The sequence below is a fragment of the Nerophis lumbriciformis genome, linkage group LG07 (assembly GCF_033978685.3).
Source record: "Nerophis lumbriciformis linkage group LG07, RoL_Nlum_v2.1, whole genome shotgun sequence".
Lineage (NCBI taxonomy): Eukaryota > Metazoa > Chordata > Actinopteri > Syngnathiformes > Syngnathidae > Nerophis > Nerophis lumbriciformis.
The window spans coordinates 27,409,022-27,430,592 of NC_084554.2; the positions used below are offsets into that span (position 1 = coordinate 27,409,022).

General features: G+C 43.4%; 1 protein-coding gene across 7 annotated transcripts in view; it reads left to right on the forward strand.

The window, feature by feature from the left end:
* The window catches only part of ctnnd2a (catenin (cadherin-associated protein), delta 2a), a 723,152-nt gene extending 709,992 nt beyond the window's left edge, over positions 1–13,160 (forward strand). For 4 of the 7 annotated variants that reach the window (XM_061965552.2, XM_061965555.2, XM_061965553.2 and 1 more), the window contains exons 23-25: positions 3,680–3,811; positions 4,828–4,898; positions 11,472–13,160. In XM_061965552.2, the coding sequence (XP_061821536.2) occupies positions 3,680–3,811; positions 4,828–4,898; positions 11,472–11,891 (623 nt within the window). In that variant the 3' untranslated portion in view covers positions 11,892–13,160. The remainder of the gene's footprint in view (positions 1–3,679; positions 3,812–4,827; positions 4,899–11,471) is intronic. The other 3 variants (XM_061965556.2, XM_061965554.2, XM_061965557.2) reach the window with 3 other exon arrangements.
* Positions 13,161–21,571: the final 8,411 nt, after the last annotated feature.

The following is a 21,571-nucleotide window of genomic DNA, read 5'->3' on the forward strand; positions in this document are numbered from 1 at the left end:
AATGTTTATGAGTTTGAACATCAAATATGTTGTCTTTGTAGCATATTCAACTGAATATGGGTTGAAAAGGATTTGCAAATCATTGTATTCCGTTTATATTTACATCTAACACAATTTCCCAACTCATATGGAAACGGGGTTTGTAAGTTACAATTAAACCAGTGTGTGGCACTGGGAGCAGGTGGGTAAAGTCTTGCCCGAGGACACAACGGCAATGACTAGGATGGTGGAAGTGGGGATCGAACCCGTAACCCTCAAGTTATAAATAATAAATGATAAATGGTTTATACTTGTATAGCGCTTTTCTACCTTCAAGGTACTCAAAGCGCTTTGACAGTATTCCCACATTCACCCATTCACACACACATTCACAGACTGATGGCGGGAGCTGCCATGCAAGGCGCTAACCAGCAGCCATCAGGAGCAAGGGGTGAAGTGTCTTCCCCAAGGACACAACAGACGTGACTAGGATGGTAGAAGGTGGGGATTGAACCCCAGTAACCAGCAACCCTCCGATTGCTGGCACGGCCACTCCACCAACCGAGCCACGCCGCCCCAAGAAGAGTTAACTTGTTATTTTGACAGCTCGAGTTATTATATAAATAACTATAAACTAAAAAACATTACTGAGAACAAGTTTTATGTTACAGTTTGACCCCAGTACAACTACTATTATGGGAATATGTTGAATTGTTAGGTGCAAGTGTGGTTGTTTACCGCGTTTTTTTTTAATGGTGCACCTAAATTGCATTGATTAGGCTGGAAGTTAATCAGCCTGACATTTGGAAGCTCCACATTATTAAAAATTTGGAAAATATTTCTTAAAGTACCCTCTTGTTCTCAGTATATCATTATTTGTATTTTTTTTAACAAGTTAGAGCCTCTTTGTGTTTCTACAAAAGCACTTTATTGTGTGAATACAATACGGCTTCTCGTTAAAAGCCAGGAAACAGATAAAAAGACGATGAATGTCTCTTTTGCTTTGAAATGTCAAACACAGGCTTGTAATAGGTGGTCCTTTAGTATTCAAATAGATAACGGCAGCTTCCAAGACACTTCACTGGGTGGAAAAAAAAGTACAACAACCTTTATTGTATTTGGGTAGTTTTTGCCTTGCTGCTGTCAAGGTGATATAGGAGGGACGCTGAAGAGAACACAAGCTGTTTTGTTCTCTTTTTTGTAGTGCGTCGCACAGAAATGAGGAGAATGTTCCCTGATATAGTGCAGAGAGATTACAGGGAATGCATGCATTTACTGTACAGCACTGCTGCTACCTGCTAGGGTGGAGTATTTTTTTTAGGATGTCCACTTTGTTTCGGTTTATCGGCGGCACTTTAATACTTTGCATGTATGTGGAGTGTAGTTGTGGGAATTTTTAGTTAAGCAGACTTGAGGGGGCTGATGCTCATAGGTAGGCAGCATTCTGGCAATCCCAAGTGTCAAGATAAGAGGGGCTGAGTAAGCACTTTGAATATGCTGTAAAGGGATTACATAGGGACACGCCGTGCGTGCGTGCGTGCGTGCGTGTGTGTGTGTGTGTGTGTGTGTGTGTGTGTGTGTGTATGTGTGAGTGTGTGTGCATTTGTGTGTCTGCATGCATGTGTATAAGGGAGTTGAAGGTGAGAGGGAACACTGAGGGAGTCAAACAGTTGTTTCTGCTGTAGTTGTGTGTGTTTGAGCCTGTGTTGGGCTGAAAAAGTAACATTACAACTGGTGGAGACTGATACACACATTGCATCCAAAAAGTATTCATAGCGGTTCACCTTTTCCACATTTTGTTATCAATCAATCAATCAAAGTTTATTTCTATAGCCCTAAATCACGAGTGGCTCAAAGGGCTGCACAAGCCACAACGACATCTTCGGCTCAGATTCCAAATCAGGGCGAGGAAAAACTCAACCCAATGGGCTACAACGAGAAACATTGGAGGGGACCGCAGATGTGTGTGTTATGTTACAGCCTTGTTACAAAATGAAATAAATTGTCCTCAAAATTCTACACACAATACCCCATAATGACAATGTAAAAAATGTTTTTTATACATTTTCACAAATTTATAAAGAAAATAAGAAAAAAATCACAAAAAGGCGCTGTGAATATTTTCCAGATATATGTCAGTAGCAGAATAGACTGTGATATGTGTATATGAAATATGAAAAAAATATTGCGGCTTCACCACATGGCAGATTTATTTTTAAGCATATTTTACAGCTAAATTAAGCATTTTCAAGCATAAAAATGGCTAAATGAACTATAAATATAAATACTACAGTACCTGCTCAGCGGCCTTGTGTTTGGTATGTCGTGAGTTCAAACCCCGGCCGAGTCATACCAAAGACTATAAAAATGGGACTCATTACCTCCCTGCTTGGCACTCCGCATCAAGGGTTGGAATTTGGGGTTGAATCACCAAAATGATTCCCGGGCGCGGCCACCGCTGCTGCTCACTGCTCCCCTCACCCTTCAGGGGGGGAACTTGGGGATGGGTCAAATGCAGAGGTTAATTTCACCACCAGTGTGTGTGACAATCATTGGTACTTTAACTTTTAACTTTATTGGCCACTAGATGGCACTAAACCAATCCGATCACACCGCTCAGTATCGTGGCTACTGACTGACTCAGCCTCAGGCAGCATTACTGTATTGGCTTAAAAGAGCGTAAAGGTGAGTAAAGGGTGGTATTTAATGTTTATAGGGATCTTGTAATGTTGAATTTTTTTTTTCCAAAGGTAGTAAACAGGTGTTTAATGCTCTACCTATTAATTTATTAAATTTGTAATTACTGATTCTTAATTTTTTCTTTATCGCGACCATGTGCCGAACTAATTAAACTAATAATAAATATATTATAATTCCCATACTAGAAGGGAATTGTGTGCTTTTTTTATAGGTGACCCTTTTATGTTGACATGCTATATGATGAATAATAAATTCATTCGCTGACCACTTAAATGGCGTGGCGGGCCACATTTAGTGATGTGGCGGGCCACGTTAAATGGCGTGGCTGACTGCGTTAAAGGGCGACAAGAAATAATGTGACGAGCCTCATTAAATGAGTTTAAGATCTGTGATCTAAAGGATGAACTTTAATGATGTTGACGAGGGGTATGATCCGATTTTGTGACACGACAAATCCAAATAAAAAAAGTGAAATCATTTATGAAATTATAAACTAACTAGTTTAATTGTGAACTATAATAACTATATGTTTTATTTAAAATGTCATTATGCCCTATATATTTCATGTCATTGTAATGACTTTCATATTCATTATATTTATTAGGATGTGTGTTTATATAATGAAACAATATGTAATTAATTATTTATTTACAATTAAACTGTCATGTATTTTTTTAAATGACTGCCTTTATTGATTAATTTACCTGAATTTTATTTTGTGAGCATGAACTAAATCAAGCAAGAAGTTTTGCTCTATTTTATTTTCATCATACAGTGGTTAACTTCTCTAATAATAGTTACAAATATGTTCAAATCAGTGCAATATTAGTTTATGTGCTTTTTTTTTTTTAAAGGTGACCCATATATGCTGACTCGGTAAATGGTGATTAATGACTAAACATCCTGGAAATGCTTGTGCATGCACAAATATGACCATGCAGGGGTGTAAAGGCTCACGCTGTTCTCATTATTTTATATATATGTGTGTGTGTGTGTGCAGCAAGCGCCCCTGCGTCTCCAAGAGAGATGATGAGTCTAAAGGAACGTAAGATGGACTACGATTCCACGGCAACCAACGCTGGTTTCCATAGCAACAAAGGCGAGCACACATCCCGGAAAGATGGCATGCCAGGTGTGTGTGCGTGTGTGTGTCAAGTGTGTGTGTGGAAGTGTGTGCGTGTGTGTGTGTCTGTTCTTGTATTTCTACCCTTCTTGAGACATCAACAAGGAAAAGTACCTTCCATATGAGGACCAGTGAACAAGTTAGGACATAAATCATGGTCCCAATATGGAAAACCATTGCATCTAATAGAGAATGTCTCATTTGCACCCCTGGTGGTGAAATCTATCAACATTAGGGTGGTCCCAAAAAGGAAAGATTTTTCAAATTGACTGTGTATCGGTTTTAAAAGTGCTCCCTTTCTGCTCAACATATGTAATAACAAGTGTGTAAGAAATTGACATGTGCCCCCTTTGGCCAAAATTAATACAAAAAATAAAATACATATGTATATAGAGACATACTGTAACAACTTGAAGTAAATAATGAAGATTAAAAACCAATTACAAAAAAAATTACAAAAAAAACCCATTTACTAAAAGCAGTCTTTTTCTCACAATGTGTTGACTTCTTTCTTATAAAATTGGGAACAATTTCTTATATTCTTTCTGTTTCTGTAATATTGCAATATTTCCTTGTAAAATTATTACTTTATGTAAAATTATTACTTTTTAATGCAAAATGGCGACATTTGTCATATAAAACTGAATTTTTTGTGAAATTCCAACAATTTTTTCACAACAAGCTTTTGTATCTTTATATATCTAGAAAGGGTGGTCTTTAAGAGGTAGGCATTATTCAGAGGTCCAAAGAAGGTAACAAATACAAGTGTGTGTGTGTGTGTGTGTGTGTGTGTGTGTGTGTGTGTGTGTGTGTGTGTGTGTGTGTGTGTGTGTGTGTGTGTGTGTGTGTGTGTGTGTGTGTGCGTGTGTGTGTGTCTTTTTATTATGTTGACTTGTTTATTACTCCTTTTCACCATTTTGTGTATTAGTCTTAAATCTGTCTGTTTTAGTACAAACTACTCTTCACCTTATGTACTACTTCTACACATTCACAAATCTCACGTGGTGCTGTCTTTCCCATTCAAGTATCCTGTGGAACATCGACGTTGTTCCGAAATTCTTACCTGACCGCCAGTGATGATTTCAAGCCAAACCAGGTGAGATATAGCGCTACACAAATGCATGTTTGTTTGCTTCCCTTATATATGATATGCAAATATATTGTATCATTGCATTTGCTAGCATGTTTTCACTTGTGCATGCAGTTGCTATTATAAGTTGACTCAAATAGCCTGGTACTCTCTGCAGTTGAGTACACAAATATTGTAAATAAGGCAGCATCTTATACTATTTTTCAGCAATTTCAAGTCTCAGAAGTGTAATGCCCAAACTGCAGTTTTGATGCTGGACATTAGAAATTTAAAAAATGCTTCTAGTAAGCCCAATTGGGAACACGCCCCTTGTTTGTGTCTGTAGCTTTAATGCAAATGAGCTGCGTTTGTCCACGCCTGTGTCCGACAGAGTGTGTGGCACTGTAATTCTGCACTTGTGCAACGACGCCATATAAGACAAACATCCATCCATCCATCTTCTTCCGCTTATCCGAGGTCGGGTCGCGGGGGCAGCAGCCTAAGCAGGGAAGCCCAGACTTCCCTCTCCCCAGCCACTTCGTCCAGCTCCTCCCGGGGGATCCCGAGGCGTTCCCAGGCCAGCCGGGAGACATAGTCTTCCCAACGTGTCCTGGGTCTTCCTCGTGGCCTCCTACCGGTCGGACATGCCCTAAACACCTCCTTAGGGAGGCGTTCGGGTGGCATCCTGACCAGATGCCCGAACCACCTCATCTGGCTCCTCTCGATGCGGAGGAGCAGCGGCTTTACTTTGAGCCCCCCCCGGATGACAGAGCTTCTCACCCTATCTCTAAGGGAGAGCCCCGCCACCCGGCGGAGGAAACTCATTTCGGCCGCTTGTACCCGTGATCTTGTCCTTTCGGTCATAACCCAAAGCTCATGACCATAGGTGAGGATGGGAACGTAGATCGACCGGTAAATTGAGAGCTTTGCCTTCCGGCTCAGCTCCTTCTTCCCCACAACGGATCGATACAGCGTCCGCATTACTGAAGACGCCGCACCGATCCGCCTGTCGATCTCACGATCCACTCTTCCCTCACTCGTGAACAAGACTCCGAGGTACTTGAACTCCTCCACTTGGGGCAAGATCTCCTCCCCAAACCGGAGATGGCACTCCACCCTTTTCCGGGCGAGAACCATGGACTCGGACTTGGAGGTGCTGATTCTCATCCCAGTCGCTTCACACTCAGCTGCGAACCGATCCAGTGAGAGCTGAAGATCCTGGCCAGATGAAGCCATCAGGACCAAATCATCTGCAAAAAGCAGAGACCTAATCCTGCAGCCACCAAACCGGATCCCCTCAACGCCTTGACTGCGCCTAGAAATTCTGTCCATAAAAGTTATGAACAGAATTGGTGACAAAGGGCAGCCTTGGCGGAGTCCAACCCTCACTGGAAACGTGTCCGACTTACTGCCGGCAATGCGAACCAAGCTCTGACACTGATCATACAGGGAGCGGACCGCCACAATCAGACAGTCCGAAACCCCATACTCTCTGAGCACTCCCCACAGGACTTCCCGAGGGACACGGTCGAATGCCTTCTCCAAGTCCACAAAGCACATGTAGACTGGTTGGGCAAACTCCCATGCACCCTCAAGGACCCTGCCGAGAGTATAGAGCTGGTCCACAGTTCCACGACCAGGACGAAAACCACACTGTTCCTCCTGAATCCGAGGTTCGACTATCCGGCGTAGCCTCCTCTCCAGTACACCTGAATAGACCTTACCGGGAAGGCTGAGGAGTGTGATCCCACGATAGTTAGAACACACCCTCCGGTTCCCCTTTTTAAAGAGAGGAACCACCACCCCGGTCTGCCAATCCAGAGGTACTGCCCCCGATGTCCACGCGATGCTGCAGAGTCTTGTCAACCAAGACAGCCCTACAGCATCCAGAGCTTTAAGGAACTCCGGGCGGATCTCATCCACCCCCGGGGCCTTGCCACCGAGGAGCTTTTTAACTACCTCAGCAACCTCAGCCCCAGAAATAGGAGAGCCCACCACAGATTCCTCAGGCACTGCTTCCTCATAGGAAGACGTGTTGGTGGGATTGAGGAGGTCTTCGAAGTATTCCCTCCACCGATCCACAACTTCCGCAGTCGAGGTCAGCAGAACACCATCCGCACCATACACGGTGTTGGTAGTGCACTGCTTCCCCTTCCTGAGGCGGTGGATGGTGGTCCAGAATCGCTTCGAAGCCGTCCGGAAGTCGTTTTCCATGGCTTCCCCGAACTCCTCCCATGTCCGAGTTTTTGCCTCCGCGACCGCTGAAGCCGCACACCGCTTGGCCTGTCGGTACCTGTCCGCTGCCTCAGGAGTCCCATGAGCCAAAAGAACCCGATAGGACTCCTTCTTCAGCTTGACGGCATCCCTCACCGCCGGTGTCCACCAACGGGTTCTAGGATTACCGCCACGACAGGCACCAACTACCTTGCGGCCACAGCTCCAATCAGCCGCCTCGACAATAGAGGTGCGGAACATGGTCCACTCGGACTCAATGTCCAGCACCTCCCTCGTGACATGTTCAAAGTTCTTCCGGAGGTGGGAATTGAAACTCTCTCTGACAGGAGACTCTGCCAGACGTTCCCAGCAAACCCTCACAATGCGTTTGGGCCTGCCAGGTCTGTCCGGCATCCTCCCCCACCATCGCAGCCAACTCACCACCAGGTGGTGATCGGTAGAAAGCTCCGCCCCTCTCTTCACCCGAGTGTCCAAAACATGAGGCCGCAAATCCGATGACACAACTACAAAGTCGATCATAGAACTGCGGCCTAGGGTGTCCTGGTGCCAAGTGCACATATGGACACCCTTATGCTTGAACATGGTGTTCGTTATGGACAATCCGTGACGGGCACAAAAGTCCAATAACAAAACACCACTTGGGTTCAGATCCGGGCGGCCATTCTTCCCAATCACGCCTCTCCAGGTTTCACTGTCGTTGCCAATATGAGCGTTGAAGTCCCCCAGTAGAACGAGGGAATCACCCGGGGGAGCACTCTCAAGTACTCCCTCGAGTGAATCCAAAAAGGGTGGGTACTCTGAGCTGCTGTTTGGCGCGTAAGCGCAAACAACAGTCAGGACCCGTCCCCCCACCCGAAGGCGGAGGGAAGCTACCCTCTCGTCCACCGGGTTGAACTCCAACATGCAGGCTCTGAGCCGGGGGGCAACAAGAATTGCCACCCCAGCCCGTCGCCTCTCACTGCTGGCAACGCCAGAGTGGAAGAGAGTCCAGCCCCTCTCGAGAGAACTGGTTCCAGAGCCCTTGCTGTGCGTCGAGGTGAGTCCGACTATATCCAACCGGAACTTCTCTACCTCGCGCACTAGCTCAGGCTCCTTCCCCCCCAGCGAGGTGACGTTCCACGTCCCAAGAGCTAGCTTCTGTAGCCGAGGATCGGACCGCCAAGTGCCCTGCCTTCGGCTACCGCCCAGCTCACATTGCACCCGACCTCTATGGCCCCTGCTATGGGTGGTGAGCCCATTGGAGGGGGGACCCACGTTGCCTTTTCGGGCTGTGCCCGGCCGGGCCCCATGGGGACAGGCCCGGCCACCAGGCGCTCGCCATCGTGCCCCAACTCCGGGCCTGGCTCCGGAGGGGGGCCCCGGTGACCCGCGTCCGGGCGAGGGAAATCTGAGTCTCGGTTCTTGCATTTCCATAGAAGTCTTCGAGCTGCTCTTTGTCTGATCCCTCACCTAGGACCTGTTTGTCTTGGGAGACCCTACCAGGGGGCATGGAAGCCCCCGGACAACATAGCTCCTAGGATCATTGGGACACGCAAACTCCTCTACCACGTTAAGGTGGCAGCTCAGAGAGGAGATAAGACAAACAACAACGTCAAATTGAAGGAGAACTGCACTTTTTAAAAATGTTGCCTATTATTCACAATCATTATTGTTAATTGCATTGTAACTCGTAAATAAATGTGCGCTCACAATGGAGCCTGTGGGAGGTTCCCTTTATCGCAAATAGAGCCCTCTAAATAACCATCAAAAAACCGCCAACTATACTCCCTTTAAATGTTGTGACTTGAATATTAACCAAGTATTAGTGATATTGTTATTGTAAGCGCTAACGCAGACAAACTATATATAGCGCCGCCGCCACTGCTATAGGACGTCATCAGCTGGTGAGCTGCTTTTTTTCGCCTCGGAGCTCGTAAAAGTTTATTGTAGATCATAAATCATCACTCTCACCTTGACAGTAGAAGGTTGAAAACATAATCCGACAAGTTGGTCTACTTTGGCATCCAATTTAGACTTGGCAATGGTGAGAAAGACACCCCCCTTTTTTGTTTTCGAGAATTTTCAATCTTTCTTCATCTAAACGAAAATGTAACATCCCATCTGTCGGCATCCTAATGACAGCAGACATTGTACATTAAGTGATGTTTTATTACGGTTGTTGGCTTTCATGATGTCTGCAGTGATTGATAATCGGTGTTGTTGTCGACGGGAAAAGCGAACGTTGTGATGCGTTTTTGAAATTATTGTGTCGCTGTATGCTTAAAATGAGAAAAATATCCATCCATTCATCCATTTTCTACCGCTTGTCCTTTTCGGGGTGGCGGGGGGTCACTGGAGCCTATCTCAGCTGCATTCGTGCGGTAAAATATGTAAATATTAAAGGTTATTATGAATGTACCTGTTACTACATTACATATATACTTATATCATGTATATAAAACTTTGATGTAGGTGTTTGGATGTTTTTTAAGGGCTTTGTCGGAAGAATAGAGCGACTCCCACTGACTGTATTGTAAGCAGACTTTTTATCGCATTTATTTACTGGTTGGAATGCATAAAAAAGAAAAACATATGTCTTTCTTAATAGTTGTGAATGATAGGCAAATTTCCCCAAAAAGTGCAGTTCCCCTTTAAGGAGTAGGACAGGAGTCCTCAGTTGTTAGCACCACGAGCATGAAGTGCTAACATTACACTCACTTTTTAACAGCAGCGTCATGCTAAGTTAGCGTCAAATAAAACGATCAAACCTTGTCGAATAGTTGGCCGAGCTACAAGCTTTTCTTTTTTTTTTTTAAACATTTGTTTATTGGATTTTTTATATACACAGTCCAGAAATACAATTAAACACATGTCAAATGTTTTTTTTTCTCCCTCATACAATTAATAAAAATATATGAAGAAAAAAACAAACAAACACACAATTCAAGTCAAAATAAGTACATGCAAATATTGACATGAAGCCACAGACAACTGCACTCCTGAATGTCCCCAACACGGTGCAGCAATACACAAAGGCAGACAAAAGGCTCATCAATTATCTTCCTTTCAATTACTTTTCAATCGGGGTTACTTTTGAGATCAGTCTCCTTTACATATTTTCGGAAACCACTAGGGATGTCCGGTAATGGCTTTTTGCCGATATCCGATATTCCGATATTGTCCAACTCTTTAATTACCGATACCGATATCAACCGATATATACAGTCGTGGAATTAACACATTATTATGCCTAATTTGGACAACCAGGTATGGTGAAGATAAGGTACTTTTATAAAAAATTAATAAAATAAAATAAGATAAATAAATTAAAAACCTTTTCTTGAATAAAAAAGAAAGTAAAACAATATAAAAACAGTTACATAGAAACTAGTAATTCATGAAAATGAGTAAAATTAACTGTTAAAGGTTAGTACTATTAGTGGACCAGCAGCACGCACAATCATGTGTGCTTACGGACTGTATCCCTTGCAGACAGTATTGATATATATTGACATATAACAGAAAGAAACAACCCTTTTGTTTGAATGAGTGTGAATGAGTGTAAATTGGGGAGGAAGGTGTTTTGGGTTGGTGCACTAATTGTAAGTGTATCTTGTGTTTTTATGTTGATTTAATAAAAAATAAAAAAATAAAAACCGATACTGATAATAAAAAACTGATACCGATAATTTCCGATATTACATTTTAACGCATTTATCGGCCGATAATATCGGCAGGCCGATACTATCAGACATATCTAGAAACCACCCCATACTTCCCGAACCTGAACAACCGTTTAATGTCAGCCTAATTTTCTCCAATTGAAGGAAATAAAGAATATCTCTGATCCAGCGGGTGTGGCAGGCAGGCCTTCCCGTTAAGCACAATGAGTCTTCAAGCCAACAAAGTAGTAAATGCTACCAAAATCTTTTTGGATTTGCTAAGAGAAGATGACAGAGGGGCTACCCCGGTTCGATCTTTTTGCTAATTACCAAAGACCAAATATTTAAACATTTCAGTCCAATAACTGCACAGGGATGGGCAAATCCAAAACATATGTATTAAGTTAGCTGAAGACTACTCCAAGCTTAATTTTAAGATGTGTAGCGAAGCCTGATTTTTATTTTATTTTTTTTAAATTTTGGGGTGGTTGGGTTGGTTCAACTGCAGTTAGTACCCTTATACAGGAGGGGCGGGGACAATGAAAACACCAACAACTACATACTAGTGCAGTGACGTGCATGTAAATGTGTATGCAGCATGAGGCGGCCCCTTTTATTCTTTTAGTTATTATCAATACATCCTGAAAGCCTTCTCTCCCATCACCTCCCTCCATACCTCCCTTCACTGCACCCCCCACTCCACCCACACTCGCATCCCCTGCAGGCCCCAGTTCAGCCCTGCACCGTGGCCCCTCAGCCCCAGCAGGACAGCCCGTCGACCGCCGTGCTAAAAGACTACGACCACTACCCTCCTCCTCCCTCCTTCCCCCAGCCTCTGCCTCCGCAGCCTCCCCCTCACAGCCAGAGCAGGAGCTTCGACGAGGCCTACTACGAGGACCAGGGGCCGCCGCCGCCGCCCCTGCCCACCCAGCCGCAGGTCCAGGCGCAGGCCCAACCTCAGGCCCAACCCCAGCAGCCTCCCAGCACCGCCGGACCACCCCGGGACCCTCGGGAGGATTTGCGCATGCATCTGGGCCTCAAGTCCACCGGCAACTATGTAGACTTCTACTCCGCATCCCGGCCCTACAGCGAACTGAACTACGAGACCAGCCACTACCCAGCCTCGCCTGACTCGTGGGTCTAGTTTGACTGCCAGGATAATGATAAAGGGGTCACAGGTATCTCAGAGTGAGGGGGAGGGGGGGATTTATTTTCAAAGCACATCAAGTTTGCAAAGTAGTCCTTGACAAGAAGCCTCTTTAAGAACCGAGGCAGGATAACAAAGTCAGGTCAAGTGACAAACATTGCATGCGCATGCCGACGTGTTTTCTTTGTTTTGTTTTGCTTTTTTAAACCACCGCTCACTTTATCTTCTGAGTGCTAAGGTGTGTGTGGGGGGCCAAGGAGGCCGTGGGCGGGCAAATAGAGGAAGAAAGCAGGCGATAAGGCGGCGGGAAATGTCTAAATAACAGGGGGCGAGCCGGGGATGACGGGATGAGTAAGAGCTTTTATTCGCGGGAGGAGTCGTGACCTTTTTGCAGAGAGGAAGAGAGGATGACTTGCCTCTCGAGGAGGTCAGGAAGAGTGGAAGCGGAGAATTTGCTCTTTCCTATTTGACCTGAACGTAGCACCGCTTCAACCCCACGCACTTTTTTTTTTTTTGCCTCCAGAAGCCTGTGGATTATTTTTAAAGGAATGTCATCATCTTTTTTTTTTCTACTTTTCTAGATTTTTCAAGTCATTCTTTTGTTGCTGTTGTTTTTTTTCATTCGTGATTCGCTTTTAGGACTGACAAAAATATGTAAAATAAGAGACCCCAAAAAGGCAGACCGACATCCCCAAGATGGATATGGAATCCCCAGCCGTATATAGAAAAAGAAACCCTGCAGTATTTGTGTTGAATATGGTGGTGGAAATGCACAAACGTGGAGTTGATCAAGGCTGAGGCATCAAAAAAAGTGCTTTTTCACTGCCTAAAAAGAACACAAGCATAGTTTGTGTTCGGGTAGGTCTGTCTTGTCCTTTTTAGTGGGGGGAACCCTCATGTCCCCGGGAACCAATATTGTACATGACGTGACAGCAGGACCAGTATGCCAAACTTTGGACATTCTGTCACGGTTTACAGACACTGACTGGATGTCTCACTCTGTTGTTTTCATGTCCCCATCAGGCCAGGGATTGTGGTTCCGTAGATGTGCAGCCTCACTGAGCAAACAGTGTGTGAGTTTGTGTGCATGTAGGTGACAGAACGCGTGGTCTGTGCGTAGACACATTAACTCGGGTGAGCGTATTTATGCATGCGTGTGTGTAGTAGTGTGCGTATGCCAATGTTGCGTGTGTGTGTGTGTGTGTGTGTGTGTGTGTGTGTGTGTGTGTGTGTGTGTGTGTGTGTGCGCGTGTGTGTAAAATCAATGTCCAAACAAGGCATTCCTACCGACAGTCTGTCCGGTTTTGCTAACCACGGTACAAACAATGAATTGTTGAAATAGAATGACAAATCTATAAATATATGATTATAAATATAAATATATAATTTTTATGTGCAGATATCCGTGTCACTAAAGCGCAAGAGGGAAAAAAAAAAAAACTTTGCTTCACTTGAGCTCAACTTCTTGGAAGCTAAGCCCAGCCCCCCCGCCCTGTCCCACCAAAAACAAGACTTAAAAGAAACCCCAGCTGAAGATGCTCAGGCTCTGGTGCGAGTTGTGTGTTTATTGTGTGTTCATGCTTCTTAAGTGACCCCGCCGAGTGAGGACCGTACATGAAGAACACAAGGACAAATAAAAATATGACCATTTGCAAACAAAGTTGATTTGAGTTTTTCTGCATGTTGAATTTGGTGGAAAGGATGATCAGCTTGTAACAAAGGCACCCAAGTTCTCCGGGTGTCGCTGCCACTACGCATATTAAGGAGTCACGGGTGGGACCTGATATTCAGCTGGGAACGACTAAACCAAAAAAATAAACACAAGACATATATAACTATTAACCACAAACGGTCAGGCTTATATTTAATATGCCACAAATTAATCCATACTTGCCAACCCTCCCGGATTTTCCGGGAGACTCCCGAAATTCAGCGCCTCTCCCGAAAACCTCCCGGGACAAATTTTCTCCCGAAAATCTCCCGAAATTCAGGCCCACAACATAAACAGCATACCTGCCCAATAACGTTATAACTGTAGAATAATGGAGGGCGAGTTCTTGGTTTCTTATGTGGGTTTATTGTTAGGCAGTTTCATTAACGTCCTCCCAGCGCGGCAACAACACACAACAACAGCAGTCACGTTTTTGTATACCGTAAAGCAGTTCATCTGCCGTAAACAGCAATGTTGTGACACTCTTAAACAGGACAATACTGCCATCTAGTGCATTTGATGAAAGCACTTTTGTGCGTGCCACACAGAATGCATCATCATGTTCAGCATGGTTCGAAAAATAGTGACAGAGAATAGAACAAGGATGGACAATTCAACCCTTAACTCAACAATGAGTAGATGAGTGTTATGTGTGTGTATATGTGTAAATAAATGAACACTGAAATTCAAGTATTTCTCTTATTTATATATATATATATATATATATATATATATATATATAATAAAATAAGTAGTACAAGTATTTATTTTATATATATATGCATATATATATATATATATATATATATATATATATATAATAAAATAATTAGTACAAGTATTTATTTTATATATATATATATATATATATATATATATATATATAATAAAATAAATATATATATATATATATATAATAAAATACATATATATATATACGTATATATATATATATATATATATATATATATATATATATATATATATATATATATATATAGCTAGAATTCACTGAACGTCAAGTATTTCTTATATATATATATATATATGAAATACTTGACTTGGTGAATTCTAGCTGTAAATATACTCCTCCCCTTTTGGCCACGCCCCCAACCACGCCCCCGTCCCACCCCGACCACGCCCACCCCCTCCCCCTCCCCCCACCTCCCGAAATCGGAGGTCTCAAGGTTGGCAAGTATGAATTAATCCCGCATAACAAACATCTCCCCCCTGTTTGGAAGCCGCAGCGTACTCACGGTACCGCGTCTGCGCATTCAACTCAAAGTCCTCCTGGGAAGAGTCTCTGTTCGTCCCAGTTCCCCACAGGCCAATGGTAAGTCCCCAAAAACGGTCAAAAAATGAGGATTCCTTCCATGCAGTGGCTCCGTAGCAAAACGCTTTGGCTGACAGGTGCTCCAGGTGGTGTGTGACGTCAATTTCCGCTTCCGTCCGGTCTGATAGTACCGGATGCCTTTTATATCCCCACATTCTATTAAGTTGCATTTTTCATATAAACATGATTATTGAATACGCCTGTAACAGTTCATAATATTAGATACATGGATGACATAATAAGTATATGTATTTCTTTTCCCAGCTGAGCATAAGTTAATTGTGACTGGCAATATTTATTATATATATACACATATATAGATGGACCCCTGTGGCCATTACAAGCTCTTGCGTTTCCTTTCCAGCGTTTTTGATGCATTTCCACTGGCAAAATGTAGGTATTTTCTCTAGTACCGGGTCAGATTGGCTTCCATGCATGCAAAGCTGATACGATGCTTTACAGTGACAAGGAGTGATGGGCCAAACGCTACTGAAGCAGCACAATGAGTGATACTGTGTGTGTGTCACTTTAAGAAAGCACCACGTGACCGATACAGCTGCTAGGTCGTTTAACTGTGAAGCACCAAACTGAGTTGATCAGAATGCGCTTTTCCCATTGATTTTTGTCTCCATCCTCGATTCCAAATGGAACGAGGAAAAGGGAAAAATTACAAAGTGTGGGATCATTGTGATTTTATAGCGCCAAATGAGGTGAAAGTTATTTTCCTATTGAAGATTTGGGTGATTGACCAGAAATGCACACTTCTTATTCCTTTCTGCACCGATATTCAATTCCATCAATCCATTTTCTACTGCTTATCCCTTTCGGGGTCGCAGGCAGTGCTGGAGCCTATCTCAGCTACAATTGGGCGGAAGGCGGGGTACACCCTGGACAAGTCGCCTCCTCATCACAGGGCCAACACAGATAGACAGACCACATTCACATTCACACTAGGGCCAATTTAGTGTTGCCAATCAACCTGTCTTTAGATATTCAATTCAGGGAAAAAAATATTTGCTCACTATTTTGTTGAAACAGGACTACAGGGTCAATACAGCTAGTGAGTGTGCCAAACACTCACTGCGATGACACTTACCCATCACTAGTAACAGGTAATGAAATGAATTACTAATTCAAATGTTACGCCGTGACCGACAGTGAAATGCGGCAAGTTATTATTGTAGTCAGAGCCGCCCCCCCCCCCCCCCCCCTATCACACTAGGGCCCCACCGTCCGTGGGGGCCCCTGTTTTGCGTGAATAAGCGCATATATAGGGCTCTTATAAGAAATTACACTGCAAAAGTATTCCTGGTCCCTCCTGCTCAGTCACTGATATGAATATTATGGCACATTTCCCAGGATATTCGTATCCTCGCCTGTGGCGGGGTTGTGGTAAACAGTTGGAATGGGTTCGAATCCCGCTTGGAGATGTGTCGAGAAGATTTGCAATTGCATGTTTCAATTATGTTAAATTGGTTATTTTGCACACAAAAAAATAATAATTGTTGAACAGTGCATTTCACAGGAATTTGTTGTAGTAGAAAACATGCATTAATGTAAATCCAAGTTTGATTAAAAAAACTACAAAAATCATTATATAAAGAAAAAAATGAAATGAAAGGGGGAGCTCAAAAAAATCTGTTCAGGGTCTGATGCCCTGTTTACACTAAGCCGGATAAGGATATCCAGAGGAAATCCCACCTAACCTTATCCGTGTCCACACACAACAATACCACCGTTCAAGACCCCCTGCCCCCTCCGTCCGCCGGCGCAGCGCGACCTAATACGCGTGTGCGGAAAATGCGCACGTCATAGTCACCTCCAGTGTTGCTTTGTGTGCAAGTTCTTAAATGTAACTTATCTGAACAATATCCAGTGTTGTGGTATTTCAATTAACTGGAATCTAGTGTGCTGTGGGGCCCTATTGTAGTGAATCACACCTGAGCCATCATAAATTAATCAAATCTTTAATAAACACGTGAAAGTACACAAAGAACATTTTACAACAATCAATCTCGGGATCTAGATATCTGGTCAGGACACTCCTCACTCTTTTGCCTTCACCTTCATTGTCCATTCGTTTTTGGGGGCTTTATATTTGCTGGACCTAGACGTTGAGTCCGCGACATACATGGCGGACAATAACTGATACAGTCTGCTTTGCCAGTCCCAAAGCATTCGCCGTTTTCCGTAGTCTTCCCTCGACGACCAGGTAATACAAAGCACACGCTACCTTTTTAATCACATCCGCATTCTCGTTGTCTCTCCTTCGACAAATGGACAAAGTTTTTCGGTAAGTAGAATCACAGCTGATCTGGACATTGGAAAGTTATCATGCCGTCTGAGAAGTGTTGTATCCCAAATAGCTGCAATCACTTTCTCTTAAGGTATTCATGTGTGATTTCCACAAGCGTCTGTACAGACGGAAGGAGAAACACGGGCATGTCTGGATGACTCGCCTCCATATTTCCAGTGGTTAGCTCCTAGTTACAAAACCGCTTTATTATGAAGCTGGCTGTGGTGCGTTCTTTCTGACGTCACTTCCTATGTGGGGCGTGGTCTTTCTGGCGTCACTTCTTCTCCGAACTCAATTTGTAAACGATCAATGAGTCCATACAAAGCTAAGAGCCGTAGATTCAAGAAATACACGGCGCACTTACCCGTGTAAAACTTTGTCCGAGGAGGGGGACCTTAAACGCTGGTTTAGTGTGGCTGAAACGGGGCTTAGGCTAAATAATCATTCGTTTAATGGGTTATCCGGCTTAGTGTAGACATAGCCTGAGTTTAGCCTGGGTCAGCCCTGACAGAGGCAATCTAACCCTCTTATTTGTCCCCTTTCTGGTCTTAACGGTGCTCCAACTCTGTATTGCACAGACTTCCTCATTTCCCACCAATCACATTCACGGCCATGGGATGATAGAAAAATACAAATGCCCCAATGAGGGGAGATGACCCGTGCTGTCTTGTTGGTGGGTTAGGGCATATCAAGCGCTCCTTTTCTCCTGCTTTTGCTGTAAACAGACATGGTGTCGATCGTGTGGGACTTCTTCACTGTTTCAGCGGAAGGCATTTTGCGTGCTATTTGCACCAAATGTTCTGCAAACATTAAATGAGGAGGGGTAAGAAAAACATTGCACTTCAACACATGAAACCTTATCAACCACCTAAAAATGTCAGCATCTCTACGACAGCGTTTCAAATACGCCTGTGCTGCTTAAGCAGATGTCCCAAAGTCGGCCAAAAAGAAAGGTGTGCATAAACTACAGTTAAATCTAAATTTTAAGACATTTTGGATATAAATAAATGATCGGTAATGGTCTTTAAAAGATAGTTATTTGTATTGGTCTCGGCTTAAAGTCCTACTGAAACCCACTACTACCAACCACGCAGTCTGATAGTTTATATATCAATGATGAAATCTTAACATTGCAACACATGCCAATACGGCTGGGTTAGCTTACTAAAGTGCAATTTTAAATTTTGCACGAAATATCTTGCTGAAAACGTCTCGGTATGATGACGTGTGCGCGTGACGTCACGGATTGTAGAGGACATTTTGGGACAGCATGGTGGCCAGCTATTAAGTCGTCTGTTTTCATCGCAAAATTCCACAGTATTCTGGACATCTGTGTTGGTGAATCTTGTGCAGGTGTTTGAGATGTATTGGCGGGTTATATGGACGGGAGGGGGGAGGTGTTTGTTATGCGGGATTAATTTGTGGCATATTAAATATAAGCCTGGTTGTGTTGTGGCTAATAGAGTATATATATGTCTTGTGTTTATTTACTGTTTTAGTCATTCCCAGCTGAATATCAGGTCCCACCCGCCTCTCACAGCATCTTCCCTATCTGAATCGCTCCCACTGCCCTCTAGTCCTTCACTCTCACTTTCCTCATCCACAAATCTTTCATCCCCACTCAAATTAATGGGGAAATCGTCGCTTTCTTGGTCCAAATCGCTCTCGCTGCTGGAGGCCATGATTGTAAACAATGTGCAGATGTGAGGAGCTCCACAACCTGTGACGTCACGCTACTCGTCTGCTACTTCCGGTACAGGCAAGGCTTTTTTATCAGCGACCAAAAGTTGCGAACTTTATCGTCGATGTTCTCTACTAAATCCTTTCAGCAAAAATATGGCAATTACGCGAAATGATCAAGTATGACACATAGAATGGACCTGCTATCCCCGTTTAAAGGGGAACATTATCACCAGACCTATGTAAGCGTCTTGATGTTGCAGAAAAAAGACCATATATTTTTTTAACCGATTTCCGAACTCTAAATGGGTGAATTTTGGCGAATTAAACGCCTTTCTAATATTCGCTCTCGGAGCGATGACGTCACAACGTGGCGTCACATCAGGAAGCAATCCGCCATTTTCTCAAACACCGAGTCAAATCAGCTCTGTTATTTTCCGTTTTTTCGACTGTTTTCTGTACCTTGGAGACATCATGCCTCGTCGGTGTGTTGTCGGAGGCTGTAACAACACGAACAGGGACGGATTCAAGTTGCACCAGTGGCCCAAAGATGCGAAAGTGGCAAGAAATTAGACGTTTGTTCCGTACACTTTACCGACGAAAGCTATGCTACGACAGAGATGGCAAGAATGTGTGGATATCCTGCGACACTCAAAGCAGATGCATTTCCAACGATAAAGTCAAAGAAATCTGCCGCCAGACCCCCATTGAATCTGCCGGAGTGTGTGAGCAATTCAGGGACAAAGGACCTCGGTAGCACGGCAAGCAATGCCGGCAGTTTGTTCACGCAGACGAGCGAGCTAAACCCCCTATCGACCCTAGCTTTCCTGGCCTGCTGACATCAACTCCAAAACTGGACAGATCAGCTTTCAGGAAAAGAGCGCGGATGAGGGTATGTCTACAGATTATATTAATTGATGAAAATTGGTCTGTCTGCACTCTCAAAGTGCATGTTGTTGCCAAATGTATTTCATATGCTGTAAACCTAGTTCATAGTTGTTAGTTTCCTTTAATGCCAAACAAACACATACCAATCGTTGGTTAGAAGGCGATCGCCGAATTCGTCCTCGCTTTCTCCCGTGTCGCTGGCTGTCGTGTCGTTTTCGTCGGTTTCGCTTGCATACGGTTCAAACCGATATGGCTCAATAGCTTCAGTTTCTTCTTCAATTTCGTTTTCGCTACCTGCCTCCACACTACCACCATCCGTTTCAATACATTCGTAATCTGTTGAATCGCTTAAGCCGCTGAAATCCGAGTTTGAATCCGAGCTAATGTCGCTATAGCTTGCTGTTCTTTCCGCCATGTTTGTTTGTGTTGGCTTCACTATGTGACGTCACAGGAAAATGGACGAGTGTTTATAACGATGGTTAAAATCAGGCACTTTGAAGCTTTTTTTAGGGATATTGCGTGATGGGTAAAATTTTGAAAACAACTTCGAAAAATATAATTAGCCACTGGGAACTGATTTTTAATGGTTTTAACCATTCTGAAATTGTGATCATGTTCCCCTTTAAATAAGAAAATTGCTTTTCAGTAGGCCTTTAAAGAAAACTAATATTGTGCATCCTTATGAAAAAGTAACAATAATTACTTTCCCTGGTTTGCATTAGTGAATCAGTCATTTCATTACTTTTTAGGAAAGTAACTAAAAATGTGCCTAATGCTGCATACTGTATGGGCGATGAAGCCAGCTGGCAATGACCAAAACAATAAGAGATAAGATAAGAGATAGAAAAATAAAAACGCCCCAATGAGGGGAGATGACCCGTGCTGTCTTGAGCGCATCATAATGACTCTTGAACGCATCATAATAATCCCCTCTATTCCCCCCAAAAAATGTATTAACTCGCTGGAATATAAAGACAATATAACATACATCCATAAACGTGGATGCATATGAAAAAGTGCAATATATTTATCTGTACAGTAATCTATTTATTTATATCTGCACATTATTGCTCTTCTATCCTGCACTACCATGAGCTAATGCAATAAAATTCCGTTCTTATCTGTACTGTAAAGTTCAAGTTTGAATGACAGTAAAAAGGAAGTCTAGTCAAAGGCTATTGGCATGTTGCTAATGCTGCAGTGTTTTACTTCAGTCTTCTCTCGAATGAAATCAATCTCCATACTTTCCTTATTTAACACACTTATTGTGTGCCAACTGGTGCAATGAAAGCGGTATTTTTTTCTGCATTGTCCACTTGGCTGCAATAATCAAATGTTCTTGCTCCATTGTTGTTTCTAGTACTTTTACTTTTCTGACATCTAATTTGGTTAGGTTTTTCCGCACTTTATCGTACTAGTGCACCCCCAAAATGAAGCCAACCGATATTGTGCAGCGAAAAAGCATGAATTACCTTTTGGATGCAGGCCAGCTTATAATGCTCAGTTTTGCAAAAGTCTTTCTGAACAGTTGCGCTGACATAACAACAACCATCAAACTTGCGTCACTATAGATGTGGTGTGTAAGCAATAAATCCGCGACGCACAATACAAAAACACGCAGGCATGACAAAAAGCACACAATGTCAATTTACATTGCCTTAGCACAGGTTCCTAATGGCTGCCGTCTTCCTCCCCCGGCTGACAAGCAACAGTGTTAACAGCTTGATACCATCATGTGTTCTATTCAACCAGGGCTTGACTGACAGGCT